At 42.6% G+C, this 18,003-nt stretch overlaps 1 protein-coding gene across 1 annotated transcript; it reads right to left on the bottom strand.

Moving 5' to 3' along the window:
* Positions 1-1,465: 1,465 nt before the first annotated feature.
* On the bottom strand, positions 1,466-16,203 carry pdcl (phosducin-like). Its single transcript, XM_035609131.2, has 15 exons — positions 15,967-16,203; positions 15,797-15,880; positions 14,223-14,339; positions 12,904-13,044; positions 12,660-12,803; positions 11,260-11,441; positions 10,700-10,783; positions 10,154-10,400; positions 9,085-9,371; positions 8,192-8,339; positions 7,347-7,705; positions 5,801-5,857; positions 4,097-4,280; positions 2,931-3,112; positions 1,466-2,709 (listed from the first exon to the last, which is right to left on the bottom strand). The coding sequence occupies exons 1-15, from the start codon at positions 15,971-15,973 to the stop codon at positions 2,146-2,148; spliced, it is 2,787 nt and encodes a 928-aa protein (XP_035465024.1). The 5' UTR covers positions 15,974-16,203; the 3' UTR covers positions 1,466-2,145.
* Positions 16,204-18,003: the final 1,800 nt, after the last annotated feature.

Genomic DNA, 18,003 nt, shown 5'->3' with positions numbered 1-18,003 from the left:
GTTGACCTCTCTGCAATCTCTGTGAGACAAATCACCTCTGGGAAATTTCTGAGTTGTTTCATGAACCACATTTTTGTTGTAACGATGTTCATCGTGGGCTGTTCTTTTCTGTTGCAAACAAACTTACAAGACATTTTTAGTTTAACGTGAGGTCAAAGACGGTGCTGATGCCCCGTCTCCCACACATTTAATTTCCCACGTTTGCTGAGACAAAAATGAGCCTCAGTCCCGCCCCTTCCTTCTATCACAGCCGATCATAGATCCAGTAATAAATCCAAAAATAATTAAAAATATAATTCTAACAATTAGAGAACACAAAAAAATGGCTACGACAATGATCATTGTAATTAATCACAAGACACTCACCTTTACGAACTTGGCTTGTAACTTTGGCTGCTATGCATTAAACCAAAACATATGAGAAACTAATTGTGCTTTGTTAATAGTAATTTATATTTCTTGATAATTGAGGCGACCTATTTCCACTGTTCAGCTATAAACAGTGAGAAACATTGAAAAAAGTTTCCCAGGGGGACGTGGATACAACTACTACAGTATTAATGTTAGAGCATTAATACTAATACTACTCATAACTAATGACATTAATGGTTCCACTTCATTTGTGTTTGACCAAATCAAAATGTCTATTTAAAAATGTATATATAATACTATTATTGATTGATTAAACTTATCTGTAAATACATTAAATGGTTATAAATGGGCGAAACTCACACAGCCCAGTGTTCAACCTTTGTTGAGTATAATGCTGTTGACTTTTAAGTTATAAACACAACCACAAATCTTATCGCCTCATGAAGTTGCTATGGTGAATGTGAGACTCAAAAATGGTTGTTCACTGGTATTTACACATCCAGCATTATTAGCAGTAACTAGTCAGTAATAACTGTTGGTATTATGCTAGATTACATGCACCACTTACTGTAAATCTCTTGTGCTCAAATAGGCTATTTTAATCCTGTCCGTTTCATTAAATTATCATAGATTATATAATATTAAACATCAGGACTGTAAATTTTAACAGTGATGCTTCTTTGAGCTCTGGTTTGGTGACCACCAGCTCCGGAAGGAAAAAATTGTCTCTTTAGCTGCTAAATTCTCCACAATGTTCCCAAGCTAGTTGCCAACTTCCTCCATCTGCCATCTGATGCTGGGCAGATTGTGTAAAATGGGTTTAGGAGGTTTTTAATTCCGGAAATCACATTAGGAAACAAGGTTGTGGGAAGGAAAACCAAAACAATGAGCTGAAAGAGGCTAAAGCACTCTGCAAAACTGAGGGTGCTAATTCACAGTCGCTTTCTTTACTATGAGCAGCTCTTTTCACATTACACATGGTCATTTGATCCACTGTAAATATAAAAATACTGGTTTGTGCAGCTCTAACTCCGCAGCTCCCTTTTGTTTTATTGGATAACTCCGAAAAAATAACAATGCAACAGGCAGTGAGTCCAAAGAATTTACACTTTTATTATTCATACTATTGGAAATGGTACAGCACATATAAAAGTTATAAAATCCACCTTAAGTCAGTTAGGACTTAAGGTTACGTATTCTAGGGAGTGACAATAATAATTAGAGGTTGCACGTGGAGAAAAAACGAGCAAATGTTTTAAAGGACCAGTGTGTAGGATTCAGGGAGGATCTAATGATTGAAATGGAATATAATATTCAGAACTATGTTTTCATTTGTGCATTATCACCTGAAAATAAGAATCGCTGTGTTTTTCATCAGCTTCGAATGAGCCCTTCATATATGTTCATCGAGAGGGCCTACTCACTGGTCCTTTAACACAAAGAATAAATAGTTGACAGCTCCAACAAAACATTTCACCTACACATACAGCATTCTCACTGTGCTCAACAACAGGGTCATTGAAAGTGATAATGGCTAGTTTTACTCTCATTAAATAGAACTCATGTTGACCATGGAATGACTGAACGCCCACTGGACCACGACGTCTGTGTTTTATGTGCATTTACTTTTGGTTCTAGTAAAATGGCATTCCTGGCTCAGTCCGTTATCACTACATGGGGTCCACATAAATAAGTTTGAATGATCTAACGTCCATGCAGACTGTGTACTTATATGTTTCCCAAGCATACAATGTGTGTATAGATATCATGGCTCTAGTCTATATCAAGGTCAGAGTCCTCGTCACTCACATTGTTCTGTATGATAGCGCCATTGCGAATCGTTTTCGGGACCAGCGAGGGCTTGTCGGGCAACAGGCCGTACTCCTGCAGCAGTGCCTCCAGGTCTACGGCGAAGAAGTCTTCCCCGAGCTGGTCAGTGAGCCGCACAAAGTTGCCGATCAGGTCCCCTCCCTTGTACACAAGCAGGGCGGGCAGCGCACTGTCTCTGAACAGTGCGCTGGTGCTGATGGCCGAGCTGCGTACGCTGCAGAACTTGGCCAGTGGGTATTCCTGCGCCAGACACAGCAGGCTGCCCCTCATGGCCTCGCATCCCGGGACGTCCGGCTCGTAGATGTGGATCATGACCAGCGTGCTTTTATCCTCCTTGTCCAAAGCGTCCAGGAAGTCCTCACCGCTGGTGAGCTCATAGACCTGCTCAAAACGTTTCCCGCGGCAGAGCTGGCGTCGCATCTCTTCAATGCGCTGCATACGGTAATGCTGGAGGAAGTCTTCGTCATCATCCTGTTCCTGGAGCATGTTGTACTCCTGCATTGTCATCTGTAGAGCATACAAATAGGAAAACACGTACATTAGTTCAAGTAATAGTTGGACATTTTGTAAAACCCCCAAATTTGTATTCGCTTTTTTGCCAAGTGTGACAAAGTTTCCAGAGGGAGTAAAAAGAAGCACTGGTCCCATCACCACAGGAAGTTGCGAGGAACAGGGGCCGTCACATAAGCATTTCTTTCACGTGTGTATTTTGTCTCCAACCAACTCACTTTGCCTTTGATTTTTTCCTGCAGCTCTTTTTGTTTGTCTTTGTCTTTCTCCAGGTCGAGGTCAGAGCGACAGGTCATCGACAGCTTCTTGATCAGTCTCTCCATCTCCTTCTTCTGCTCTTGTTTCTGCTCCACCTCCAGCTTCTTGTATTTCCTCCAGTCATTGATCACACCCTTTGGTCCTGAGAGGAAAGAGCCGGTGTGTCACTGTCATCACAGGGAACTACTGTAAACATGCACTATGCTCTAAATAAATAATGATGTCCATACAATGCTAAATGGATGATCAGTTAAAGGGCCCATATTATGCCCCCTTTCACACAAGTTACATTGGTTTTCAGGTGTGTGCACTACATGTCTTTGCCATTCCATGTCAAAACACCGCAAGGATCAAGCCACACAGCACCCTCCTCTTTCTGTATAAACAGCCCTGTGAGACTATGGTCGATTCCAGCGCTTTCCTGCTCACATCTAGCCCCCTTCCTTTGTGTTCCGCAAAACCCCGCCTCGCTCCTCCCCGGGTCTGCTGCGCAACTACGGCGTTGCGCTGCCATGACAACAGTCGCACGTGACAAGGCACAAACACGACGTAGAGACCTGGGAGGCACAGCGAACTCGTTCTCCTCCTTAATTACACACAGAGCACATTAGGGCTGGGCGATAGAACTATAACGATATCCCAGCCGGCCGCGAGCTACCCCGGCCGGCCACGTGTCTAGCTTGGCCATGCCTGCGGCCGTCGTTCGCTTGCGGGGAGAAAATTATGGCGTAGATGCGATCTGTTTTTCCGCACTTCGAGGTGGGAGGTGCTGCTCAGGTTGGGGGCGTGGTTTCCCCAGTAGCAGGAGTCAACTTACGTCACTTGACGCCGGGGCTGTGAATGGCTCGTTTACAGACCGTCTGCACGGCCAACCCAAACCACGAATGAACGACTCATTGTTTTCTTTTCATTCTTCGTGGGCTGGCAGACACCCCAGATAACCAAAAATAAGTGGAGGCAGGCTGAAAAGGTGCCTGGGGCATAATATGGGCCCTAGTAAGAAACCGTAATGGATCATTAATTATGTACTAAACTGTTAATTCAAAATACAAACTATCCAGGCAGTTAATCATTAATGAAAATAAATACTAGTTGCAGCTCTGGGGTCTGGACTTGTGATAGCTACCTGTGTTGACAGCACTTCCATCGGCGCTGTAGTCGATCTCAGGCTCGATGGCGTTAGCGTCCCGGATGGTCTTGCTCCCCCCCTCCTCGTCCTCGTTGTCGCTGCCTTCATCCTCACTGCTGCTGTAGTAGTACTGCAGCTTCTCTCCCAGTATCTTGTCATCCAGAGTCGTCATGACAACAGCTCACCTAGGTAAGAGAGTTAGTGTTGGTGTTAAATCAATATGAACAAATCTTATTAAGAATTTTCTTTTCTTGAATTCACAGACCATTAAAGTATTCAGTTGATCATTTTCCATTTATTCTTAAAGCAAAGATGCAAAACATGTGCGAAAATATGAGGGTTTGCTCCTTGTTTTTTCACATCTGATTTTTTCACAATTAAGTTTGAGTTTTTTTCACTGTTAGACTCATAAACAAGTAATTTAAGGACATCCATTTGGGCTCTAGGGATTTATGATGAGCATTTATGATGGAATAATAGATAAGATAAATAAACAACAGTTGCTGCCCAAAATCTGACTAATAATTTGCATTGTGCACGGCAGCTTCCACTGGCCTTAATAACAATGATGTTAATGTTTTAACAATGTCACAGCCTCACAGATAAAACCTACGGATTAACCCCACTTTTGTATATATACAAATCTCAGAGTGCATCAATCAGTTGAAGCGTAATAATCCATCTGACAGATCAGCCATCCAAGCTGTCATAGGTCGGACAGGGAGAGCTTATTTAAAAAAAAAGAAGAAAAAATAGGACATTTACACTATACATAGCTTTCACTTTAAGTGTGTCAGTTTATACAAGTTGAGCCTTGAAAGGCCCTTTAATGATTCACTGAGCCGTGCGAGCCGGGCCGTGTGCACAGATGGAGAGGCGAGGAGGACAGATACACCCCCCTCTCCTCTTCTCACCACGACGGTGCTCCGGCAACAGAAGGTGACGATGAACAATAATATATATATATATATATATATATATATATATATATATATATATCCCCTGTCTCTGAATACAAAGTCTCCCAACACATGTAAACAGTAGATCGAGGGCCTGCACCCATGATGATTCAGTCAGCTGTCAGGTAGTTATCACTAGCACACACGGTTAGCCACCGCTGTTATTTCCTCAACTACCTAAACGCTTCCGGGGAGAGGATAGAGAGACGATCCAATTAGCCGGATTATTAAGCAGGACACTGCGTTTGTGAAAGTGAGCTAAAGTTAGCGTTAGCCAAATGAGCTATCTCACAGCTGAGCTAGTAAACGCTAGCTTAGCTGTAAACCGAGTGTCACACTCGAAAACTACACTGCACACGGTTACAAATGCATATTAAATTAAACCACTGCTCGTGAGTGTTTGTTCTTTTTCATCTTACCTTGTTGATAATACAGCCAAAACCAGTGCTGGTAGAATGTCACCGACTCCCACCGTTCACTCCGGCTAATCTTCTTCTGCTAGCTTTTAGCTGCCGCAAAGCCCTTCTCCCGTGCCGTGCTGCCTTCAAACACCACAGAGGTGTCGTAAATATGATACGCGTGTGTAAAAGACAGGCAACATTTCGCACAGAGTTGCAATATTCATGTTGCGAACATACCGGAAGTAACGTCAATAATTTGTGAGGATTAATTAATGATTGTTTTGTGACGGCACCAACGTTGCACACAAAATGCACACACTTGCGCTTCATTTTGTTGTTACCTCAACGGATATTGGGAACGGAGGGTACGTGAAGGCAACATGAATCATGGCCCAGCCCTGTGATGCAGGAAATGACACATTTTACATATTACGTGTACATCAATGGCTCTCAGGTGCTTTATACTTATAAAGCTACAGAAGTTCATCTGTCATTGGAGTTATTATTTGATTTTTGTTGTTGTTTTAAGGTTGTTTTCTTTTATATGTTTAATTTGAAGATGAGAGTTTATTATTTTCCCAATGCTCAATACCAGAGCCACAAATGCAAATTCAGTGGCCGGGATTCTAAACCATTCTTTCCCTGTTTTAAGACTGAACTCAGTGAATATATTGATACTATAAAATACTCAAAGAGCTCTAAAGCTATGAAGACTGTGTTGTCATAGACAACCACATATTGCTATAATTTACTGGGCTCCATGCTTGCGCCTCAGCAATATTTACATCATAAAAATTGCTATTTTGCTTTGATTGTAGTAAAAGTTGATGTGAGGCGTTACATTTGCATTTTCATAACATGTTGTCCAGCCTTTTTATTCATTTTCCACCGTCCTTATACTGATTGGCCTGGAGAGGACTTTTCATTCCGGTCTGCAGATTTACACAGAAGATGCTCAAAGTGTTATTATGAAGTTCCAACCTTCAAAACTTGATGGCAATATAATTCTGAAATATAACACATACTTGTACTACCCCAACTACTACTACTCCACTATTTGTATTGTACAAAACGGTACCATTGTATCAGTACTGGAATATGAGTTTCATGCTCCTTTCTGTTAATTCAAATCACTACAGAATTCATCTGAAAAGCAGACAACCCGTTTTTGTGTTTGGTCTCTGACGTATAATAAACACGTTACAAGAGTTTGCCTACACATACTGTAAATGTTCTTAGGTATGAAGAAACTATTGCTTCAGTTTTATGTGTCTTTGAACCCTGCTGTGGATCGTGTTTATTGAACCCCCCCCCCCCCAAAAAAAAACCAACCCACTTCTGCTATTGGGTAAGATTCTCTTATCCTGCCATTTTTATTTGGTGTCAAGCCAAAAGAAACACATGATTCCTGAGGAGGTACAGATGAAGTGATATTGAAAACAAACATTTTGTTCGCTGACTATTTGAACAAATGGACAACAGCGCACTTTATGTCTATAGTTTTATTTCAATGAATGTGTATATTGCATTGCAAAAAGTTCTTTCAAAATAAATCTACAAATGACACATACCGATATCATTTGACAGTGTGAGCATGTACTGATGATAGTATTTCAGTCTTCAGACACCAAGCGTTTAACGAAAAAGCATACGTTTATGTACTCACTCGTGTGTTTAGTCAAGTGTGAGACGGAGACTGAGCAAGTTAAGTAAGAGGCAAGTTGCTGAGCTCTGTGTCCCGTGTGATTATCCAGTTTTGTTCAAACAAGCATTACAGTATGTTCTCCACAAAAGCATCACTGATACTTGTTTGTAGTTTTAGCAGCAGCCTCCTTTATCTTCATATTTGCTCTTAAACCATAAACTTCTGGTGTCTGTGAAGGGTCAAAGCTCATCAGTCCATACTTTACTGTCACTTTTCCCACTCTGTGATTGCTCCTCTGTTGGTACTCTAAACGCCACATAAGGACACGTCCTGGTGTTCAGACAGACCAGCCTCTTGAGCGTGGCAGTGTTCACAATGTCAAAGCCGACTTTGCCTCCAAAGGTGCTGGGCTTCCAGTAATCTGGAGAACATAAAGGGTTTCCCAGGAGCCCTTTGAGGGAGAAGGGGGCACCCATCTCCACCATGCTCTCGCCAAATATTGCCTGCGGTCGTGTTTTCTCCAATATCAAGCCGGGATAAAATTCGAGAGCATCAATGTCACCGTAGAATTCTTCGAGCACACTGGCTATCTCCTCGTTATCTGCAAAAGGCAATCACAAGCATTGCACAGTTAATGCAAATATGAACAATAATTTGTATAAAGGATTAGTCATAGGGTTTTTTCCCTTTCCCTTCATTTTAGCTTTCAGCTCAAAATGGTCATCCTCCTCTTACCTCTGACTAGATAGTCTTAGTCCTGTTGTGTGCAGAACTACACGATGTAAGCCAACATTGAGGTAAAAAAAGTCTACTTGTCCAAGTTCTACATACAGTGCAGTGCATGTCAAGCAATGCAGAATATATATTCAACTGAGGGACGTGGCTAAAAATGTCTTCCCTTCACACAATAGCGATAGAAAACATCACCATGGCGATGGAGAAGAATACTCATGACTAGAAATTGAGCTGATGCCATTTATTTCCCAGAATGTAAATGGTCAGCTGCTCACATGCACTTGTTGAAGTCGTAAATCTACCGCTTTGAAGGTTGCCCTCGGTGCTGCGAGCGCAGAGGTGTTTTACTCACCAGTGAAATGTCTGAATGAAGTGTACGGCTTGAGGTTGAAGCGCTTTCTGTACTCGTTGAATGGCTGTATGCGGAGCTGGCGGGACTCCTTTATGGCGCCCACAGCCACCCTGGTCACCACAGCATTGATGTTATGGCCCCCGCCAATCTGTGTGACAGCATGACATCATTCAAAATACAACATGAATGAAAGTTTCAAAATCTGTGTGACGTGATAACAGGTGAATACATAAGTAAATGGTAAATGGATTGCATTTATATAGCACTTTTCTAGTCATATAGACCACTCAAAGCGCTTTACAGGAAAGTCCCATTCACCCATTCACACACATTCACACAGCGCTGCTATTCACTACTCTTTCTTTTTTCTTCTATCATTCATACACATTCATACACTGCCAGAAGAGCCGCCAGAGGCAATTTAGGGTTAAGTGTCTTGCCCAAGGACACATCGGAATGTGGACTGGCAGAAGCTGGGATCGAACCGCCAACTGATGGACAGATGCCTCTACTTCCTGAGCCCCGGTGTTAAATATGAGATATGCATTAAAACAAACGTGTCAGATACAACAGAACCTTTCACACACACGCACGCGGGCACACACGCACGCTTGCTCACTCACACACACACACACACACACACACACACACACACACACACACATACATACACACACACACTCACATACACACACACACACACACACACTGTGCAATCTTCTGGATTTTTAGATTCTTTGTAATGATACTTAATATACAGAAGAATGCTCAACCTTCACACAAAACAGAATCTTTATGATGTAATAACAAACAAGCACAGACATACAATTTATGTGTCTTTGAATATTCATCGTCACATCATTATGTTTGTACCGAAGTCTGTGGTTTCTCACCTGGCCGGCAACCTGACGAGCGAAAGCGTCCACCAGCTTCTCAATGCCGTAGTGTGTGAGGACAGACGTGTTGAAAAGGAACTGTGGGTATGACAGTTCGTCTCCGTCAATGAAGAAGCTGTCAGGCATCAAAGGGTGCCAGTGGTAGAGCTGGCTGAACTCCAGGGCGATGCGGTTGCTGTACTGGAATTGTGAGTTGAACAGCAGGGTTGGATCAAATTTCAACTGCAGCAGGTATCCACTGAGGTGCTGTACGTACTCCTCGATCACGATTTTTATCGTCTCACCTGAGAGAAACATGCCGAGAAACCAAGGGGAGGGGCCATAGAGATGAATTAAATACACCAACCCGATACCGAGTCACAATTTGACAGGTTCAAACTCCTGCTCCAACAAAGTAAGGTTTCGGGTAAGCCATGGGCGAATATGGAAGTGTGCTAACATCTGCACCAAGCAAACAGATAAAAACTTAACATAATTCATACCTTATAGGAAACGTATTTTTGCTGTCTTGCTGAGAATTGGATGAGATTAAATCATAACATTAAATCATAACATTTAATCATAACAGCTGAAAACAGGGGAAGATACAGTGGTTTGTCTGCCTCTGTCTGAAGGTGACAACATTTGCCTACTGGCACCTCAAATTTTAGTTTTTATGTTGTAGTGAATAAAATACTTACTGTTGTTGGAGTGATGAACCTGTCCCACTGTTTAAATTAAAGTTTATATATATATATATAGAAACAGAGAAGCTATGGTTCCCAATCACCAAAGACTCCAGCACATAATCTCCCATAACTACATAAACACTTGTTCATGTTCATTTGTGAGCTATAAAGCTTGGCAGACTGTTACCATTGGACAGGATCAGGCTAGCTGTTTCCCCCTGTTTTCCAGTCTTTATGCTAAGCTAAGCTAATCAGCTGTTGGTGGTAGCTTTATATTTACTGTACAGACATGAACATGGTATGAAATCTCCCTATGTGACTCTCAACAATAACACAAGTAAACACACAGTATTTCCCCAAATGCCGAACTGTTCCTTTAAAAGCGAGGCCCTGCTCACCAATGATGACGAGACGTGCGGTCTGGAAAAGCTGCTCATCGTCCCAGATGGGATGCTCTGCCTTCAGGATGTCACACACTCGGTTATGCTCCCTCAGCCACAGTGTGGCGTACATTCCCAAACCAGGGAGGAGTCCATACACTTCCTGACCAATAGCCATCTGGTGCTCGGGGGGAACCCCAGGGGGGTAGCTCATCTTCACGGGTGCATCAGCTACCAAGGGAGGGTAGGTCTCGCCGTCAATTAACTAATGGGGGGAAAAAATGTAAAAGTATTTAATAATTATACAGTCACTGCAAAATCATGTCTCTCCTAACGCTTTCTCACTCGAGACGATATTCCTGCAAAATGTCATTCTAAAAAGTACATTCGGCACATTTACATCATCTCTGAATGAATGAATGAATGATTGATTAATAAGTCAGTAACACATTGGTTGTTTTTCCTCGATTCGTTGTATTGGAAACTAAAACCAGTGACAATACATTACAACTGAGGGAAGGAATTTGTCGTTCAATGATTAAGGTGTTGAGATTAGTCTTGCACCTGATACTTGAGCTTCCCATCTTTGTGAAGCCTCAGCTGGAGCTGACGTTCCAGGTTGTCTCCATAAATGTGCCCCGCATCCACCTGTATGCGTCACGTGACAAAAAGGAAAGAAAGAAGAGGGGTGAGAGGGTGAGAGAACAATTATTTTTGAACGTTTTTATTCATGAACAATTCACGATGAAAGCATAAATACAAATGTGCTCAGCTACAAAGAGATAGAGACAGAGAGAGAGAGAGAGACCACATAACCCCAAAAAATACAAATTCCCCAAAAGCAACCATAACGGTAATGGCTGACTACCCTAGGCACCAGCATAGCTGCACAAGCGGGTATTGTTTTCTCCCCTGTCTGTATGCGTGGAAAAAAATTATATGACATCATGGAAACTTGGGCCGAAAAAACACTTTCATTCATATCAAATTGTAACAGTATTATGTCCTTATGTTTTATGATTTCATTTCTTTTGATTACCTGTTTCCCCCTGGAAACCCCTTTGAAAAACTCCATTAAGATTTTTTAAAATATTATTTAAGGGATAAAGCTTAGATGGACTAACCCCATGTGCCAGAGCCTTAGTGTAGCCCAGGCCCATGCGATTGTAGGTCTTAAAGAACTGGTGGGTGAAGTGCTGTGCGAAGAAGGCGAACATGAGGTTGGAGCCCTGGGGGTCGGGTCTGAACGTCCTTCTCTTCAGCAGCCTCTCAACCAGCAGCTCAGGGTCAGGCAGTCCAGCCGCGCCTGGAAAGGAGCACCGCAGCGTCACGCACGGCACATTGCACAGATACACCACACCTCTAGTCATAACAGTGAAACAGCGTGTCTGCGAAAACAGTGCTGATACAGTTAGCGCATCGCACAGAACCTCCGAATCTTTCAAGGTCAATAATTTACAAGTGGTGAGAGGTGTCATTTCACTGACAAAAGGGCATGTTCTGCCATTGACACAGCTGATGCTGTCGAACATTTGCATCTCATAAATAAAAGATTATTATCGACATGTAGAGATCGTACAGTGTTTATATTCCATTTTACACTTCTGCTAAGGAAGCATTGTACTTTTACACTACCACATTGACCTTGACAGCCACAACTTACTTTTCAGATGAGATTTTCATACAAAAGATAATAGATAATAAATTATGAAATATTATATTAAATGATAAGATAGAGATTAAACTTCTCAATAGTATAAAAATAAGTTAAAATACACGTAACGCTGGTATCTTTACATACATGTTTTGATACCATTGCTTCATCTATAACTTAGGTATAACTAAGCCTGTTTTGCAACAAGATTTTTTTAAAGAAAAAAGTCAAAAGTCAAACATGCAATGATAGTTTTGTTTTTTTCTGTTACTTGGTGGAAATGAAAAAAAGTTATTTGGTTACCAACCAGCATTCATCAAGTGTTTTCGTGCACTTGATAAATAGTGACCCAATATTCACTCTTCTTTTACTCTCCATCACCTCCTGAGATAAACATCAAGTCTCCTCAGCTGCTGAAGCTTCACTATGTTTACCCGCTGGTCCCTAACTTTGTCTATAAGTTGTTTGGCAGTTTGCCCGAGAGCTTTTAGGCAAGGAAAAGGCTGCGGCTGCCAACCGGGCTGATGAGAGCAGTGAGAGTGAATCGAAACAGAAAAGGTGTGGGGCCCATGAAACTATAACCAAGAGTGGAAAGACACAAAAAATGACCCCCAGATCTGAGGAGAATCGTGGTCTTGGTTTGCCGATACTTCTTGGTTTGTCTGTGTGAGTGACACCTTTCTTACTTCCTCCTATCAGGATACAAAAATGTTGATAAATTCAGTTTAAGGCTTAAACTGCAAAAAAAAAAAATACACCTGTTCACAAAGGCCTTCAATCCCCCATGACTTCTGTTTGTGTGTGTATGTTAGTGTGAATCAGTGGCGCTATATAAAATGAAGTTATTATTAATATAATTGAGGGCCTAACCTTTGACCCCCACAGGCGTAGGGCAGTCATCCGGTACCGGGGGCAGAAGCCGAGTGTAGTAGCTCCGATTATAGTAGGATTCCCAGTTTAGGTAGCCGTACTTTGAGTTGAAGGTTGGAGGGCTGGGTATTAAGTTGGCCCTAACTGTTCATACAGAAAAAACAAAACAAAACAGGTTATCAGACAAATTTAATTGGTGACGGCCCTGAATTAGTTTCTTCGAGTGAGTTGCTGACTAGCCGACCTGTGAGCACCAGCCGCATGAGAACATCACGAAGGAAAGTGCGATTGATGATGTCCCAGAGCCAGCGGAAATGGGTGAGGAGGTAATGCACCACATCTGGGGTTGGCTTGAAGACCTGACGCACTCTGGTCCAAAACTCCGCTGCGGTGAAATGGGACACATGGAAAAACCACAAAAAAAACACTTCTGTTACTGGAAATTGGGGGCCTCTGGGAATTTAAAGAGGACAGTCACTCAGTATCAGAAACTCATCACAAACAGGACAAACGGCAAGTTTGGCCTTGGTTTTGTGGCCTTGTTTCAGATCTCTGAATCACAGCCTACATTTCAAATTTTCCATCGATTCATTGAATGAAATCGAAGAAAATCCAGTCTCATGGCAGTCTGGGCATCCTTGGGCAAAGGTGGATTACAACTGGGCAAAGGGGGCAACTCTTAGCCAGACCCCAAGAAACCTCCAGGTTTACTATTTGTCAGTTGGTTTGTGCTAATCAAATAGAAAATGAGCTTGAGACGATGCACCAACTGGAACTGGTTTATTAAGTTCTTGATTTAGCATTCAGTCATGGCCCCCTGTGTCAAAATTTCGTTTGAATACCTTCATTATTTCTGTGCAGGAAAACAGGGTGACAGGGGGTTCATAGGAGTTTTGGCAGTAACATTTCGCCCAGGGGCCCCTCGACTGGTCAATCTGGCCATGTCAGGGGCGACTTACAGTCCACTAGAGCTGACATGATTAGTCAAAGGAAAATTAATTGGCAATTATTTTGACCATCAAATAAACTTTTTGACAGTTTCCTAAACAAAAATATTCCCAAATTGAAGCTGGTTCCAGTTTCCAATCCACCACCATTCACTATCAATCAATCAATCCCATTTACCCACATGCTGTTTTACTTTGCTTCTCTTTCCTCTTCCTTCCCCCTGTTTTTTTTTTTCTCTCTCTCTGTGCGTGATCACAGCAATGGTTTATTTGTTCTGATGCCCGGTGAGTGTGATGTAACTGCATAACTGCCCCCCAAATGCATCACATCTGATTAAGGACGACAGTGTGCGAGAATTGGAAGGGGCTTCAGTGAAGCGCTCAGCACAGGCAGCTCTCGTCCAGCTGCTCTCTTCCTGGCAGTTTGCTACTGTCCCAAATATTTGGGTCTAGACAAGAAGCCCAATGAGCCGGCCTATGTTACACTATTTCCTGTCCTTACAACAACAAAATGAAAGCCAAGGATCTGAATCCTTCCGTCTCATGCAAAAAGGAATGTCCGGATATTTCAAGTCCCCCTCCCAAAAGCTGGTCTCATGACCATAGCTGGACTCACGGACGGTGCAGTTTTCTCCGTGGTAGCCGGTGCGAGTGCAGTCACACTCGTACCTGTCCTCACTGTACCTCACGCACACACCCCAGTGCTGACAGGGGAAGTAACAGCATGGGTTCACTGTGGGAAACAGGAAGGAGACATTGTAAGAAAGTGGAAAAGAGATCAAATATTATGTTGACAATACTACAATATGACTGTGGCCCTGCACAGTGATTCATTTCGCCCACAGTGAACATCTGTCTTGGATTGCATAACTCAGATTGAACCTGCGCGACTTTTCTAAGACATCTGCCCGTGAGGTCATTCGATTTCAATTCCCACTCCTACGTGCAGTTCTGAAAAAGTATGTCGAGGGAAGTTCATTCGAGGTGGAATCAGGTAAAAAGAATCAGTTGCTTTGACGAGGTGTTTATTTTCAATTTCAGGTACGACTGTTGGTGTCAGGCACTCCTCCATCCTTTGATTTATGCACAGATCACCCAGAGTAGTTCAGGGCGTAGCGTTACAGATATGCATGCTGGGCCAAATGCGTGATAAAAAGCTTACACAGTGGGTACACAGCTCCCCGGCTTTTCTGTCTACCAGCAGCCCACAGGCACCGGCTTATTTAACAAGTCGGATAAAGTTCAAATGTAACACAAGAAGGGGAGATTAAACAAACATACCCCAATTGTACTACAGCTTTCAAATGCATGTGGAAATGATCCACTGTCTCTAAGGGGACCATTTACGGAGAAGCTTGTCTGCCGTGACTCAGTTTGTCCCAAAAGACTGGATTACGGTAAGTCTTCCAGTAATAATGGGCCTTAACCGTAGCAGTGACACAATATGGCACAGAGAAGCCAGAGGACCTGCAGCTGTTCCAGTCAGATGCAACAAAAAGAAAAGAAATGAGGCGGTGAAGATTTTTTGTTCACACGTGTGTGAGCCCTTGACCCGAGGGCAGGGTAGTAGAATACTATGTAGCTGGGGGATGTGAGGGGGGGGGGGGGGGGGGGGGGGGGGGGGGGGGATGGGGGGGGTCTGACTAATCTTGTGTGAAACCTACAATGAAACTAAAAAGATCAACTGCTGCATTAATAAAATGATCTTGCTGCCTTTCACTTTAACACAAGTAAGAAAAAGAGAGAGAGAGAGAATTCTGAAACAGGCTAATATGCGAATCAGTCCCAGCAAAGATAGCTTTTCCTTATTATGGTCTGTTATAGAACATAATACGGTGTTAAAACATGAGCTCGTGTGATAGGATCTTCCTGCAGGGCCTCTTTTAGCTGATGGGAATCATGTTATTGTGCCGGGAGGAGGCCTGCCAGGGCCTGTCTTGGGTGATAGGAATGTCTAGTGGCATGGTGGCAGCTTATTCCTGTGAATTCAGCGGAGGAACCTGATAAAGCAAAGGGGGTAATGAAAACAGAGGCGTGCACGCACACTGCTTCAAGCCCTCCTGAACATGCGTGTCCTGTGTGAGATCTTTGGCAGCCCGTCATTGGCACTGATTGACCACACTAGCAATTCATTTGATCACAATGCAGGCAAAAAGAGTGTAGGTCCAGAAGCCCTGACCTCTCACCTACCTGTGCTGGAGGTAACCTCATCGCCCAGGCATGCAGGCTCCCGCAACAGCAGGAGAAGAGCACAGACCGATCCTAGAACAGAGGCTTCAGGGGGGAAAAACGATTGAAATCAGTGACAGGGGTTCTGGGGGCAGGAAGGTAAGGCACAAAGCAGCCAGTCACATACTCACATCTCATCACAGCAGCCTCAGTTCAGGAGTAATTCATTCCAACTCATAAAAGAACTGAAGAAAAGTGTAAAGGCTGCAGGCTGCTCCAGAGCTGTAGAGGAGGAGACACAGCTCAGTCATCTGAGGCTCAGAGGCTGAATCACAGAGCAGCACAGGGGCCGGCAGACCGACTGGGTAACTCCTGCCTCTCTCTTTCTGCTGCAGCTCCGTCGCACTGCGCCTTCACCTGCCCCTCAGGCTGGAAAAGAGAAAGTGGGACGGTGACTCCAGCCAAGTCTCCGGCTCTTTATCTCCTCCTGCTGCTGCTGCAAGCTCACTGCTGGAGGCGGTGCACTGTTGATTTTATGTAAATATATCTATATCATATCTATATATATCTATATCTATCTCTCTCTCTATATATATATATGTATATATATGTACATATATATATGTACACACACACACACACATATATATACTATATATATAATCAATTAGTAATTGATTACTAAATTAATCGCCAATTATTTTGATAATCGATTTATCGGTTCAAGTAGTTTTTATGGAAAACATTATCTGATTTCAACTTCATAAATGTGAATATTTTCCAGTTTCTTTGCTCCTCTATGACAGTAAACAGAATATATTTGGTGTGTTGCACAATAGAAAAAAATCATCTTGGGAGTTTGGGAAATACAATTGACATTTTTGACCATTTTATGACATTTTATGGACCAAACAACTAATTGATTAATCCAGAAAATAATCGACAGATTAATCGATCATGAAAATAATCGTTAGTTTCAGCCCCAAGTGTGTGGATGTAATAGATGATGTTAACTCCAACCCTGGAGTTTTAGAAGCCTGTGAACGTTCTATTACAGAATGTATACTGTAAAGACTCAGATGTTGTTGATTTGTTTTTTTGCTGATGTTTTGCTATTTGTACATTTTTCATGAAAAGGTTCTTCTATTTTATGAGAAACCCTGTGTGAAACTATGCACCAAAACAGAACTGGAGACAAAAAAATATATGCACATCACAAAAGTGAAATTTAATCCTTCCTCTATTAGGAAACATGTACATGTCTTTTCAGGTATCATCCATAGCAACAGTGCAGAAAATAAACAGATAAGCCGTGTTAAAGCTTTCATATCACTTTTATGGGGAAGAGGAGCAGTTTTTGGCAGCACAGGGGAGAAACCCTGCGGCAGTGCCAAGAGTAATGTTGGGAAATACTGCTGCTTATCTGCGACTGGAGACACCATCCTCCACCAGCGTGTGAGGCTGCAGATCTTGTTCGACTCCCAGATCCCCTGACAGTCTCACTGGAAGTCATAACGAGGAATGAGCAAATGGGGAAAACCCTTGAAGGCAAAATCTCTCTGTTCATTTTAATTTTCTTTGACATGAAACATTTTGGAAGTTGTTCCAGCAAGATATTGGTGCTGGGGAATTAATTATCTTGATATTATTTTGGGCTTAAATCTTCAGCATGCCTCTGCAGAAGGAAGACGCATTTCTTTTTTTTTTGGTGTCAATATGTCGTTAATCCACAATATAACAAATCCCCCCACACGGAAACATTTCCACCACCCTTTACTGGGTTTCTTCACCGTGGCGGTCTCATCCTCCGACGTTTTCCAGCTGTAGCCATAAACTTTTGACTCATTTGAAAAACTAACATCCAATTCGTCATCTAAGATATCGCAGTATTATTTGGCTCCTGATAAATATTTAGACTTGTTTTGTTGTTGTAGATGTTTGGAAGCTGCTGCTGCTTCTGCTACAGACTATTTGTCTCAGCTGGACTTTTACCAAATGAGGAAAGCCACGGCCCAGTAGGAGTCTCTGAATGTTGTACTCTAGACTTCATGACTCTCTAAACTCTTTTCCACACATTGCGTGGAGTCCTCTGTATCATATTGGATGCAGATGCTGTTATAGCTCAGAAAGCTGAGTTGTCAAGTCCCTCTCCAGACTTAAAGATGTTTAGGTGCAGTTTGGCATTAAATCTGGATTCTCCAGCACTCCAGGATACATTAGGTGCACTA

This window comes from Scophthalmus maximus, chromosome 20 (genome assembly GCF_022379125.1).
Source record: "Scophthalmus maximus strain ysfricsl-2021 chromosome 20, ASM2237912v1, whole genome shotgun sequence".
In the NCBI taxonomy this organism is placed as follows: Eukaryota; Metazoa; Chordata; class Actinopteri; order Pleuronectiformes; family Scophthalmidae; genus Scophthalmus; species Scophthalmus maximus.
Note: the sequence above shows the minus strand (reverse complement) of the source record. Positions and strands in the feature narration are given on the sequence as shown.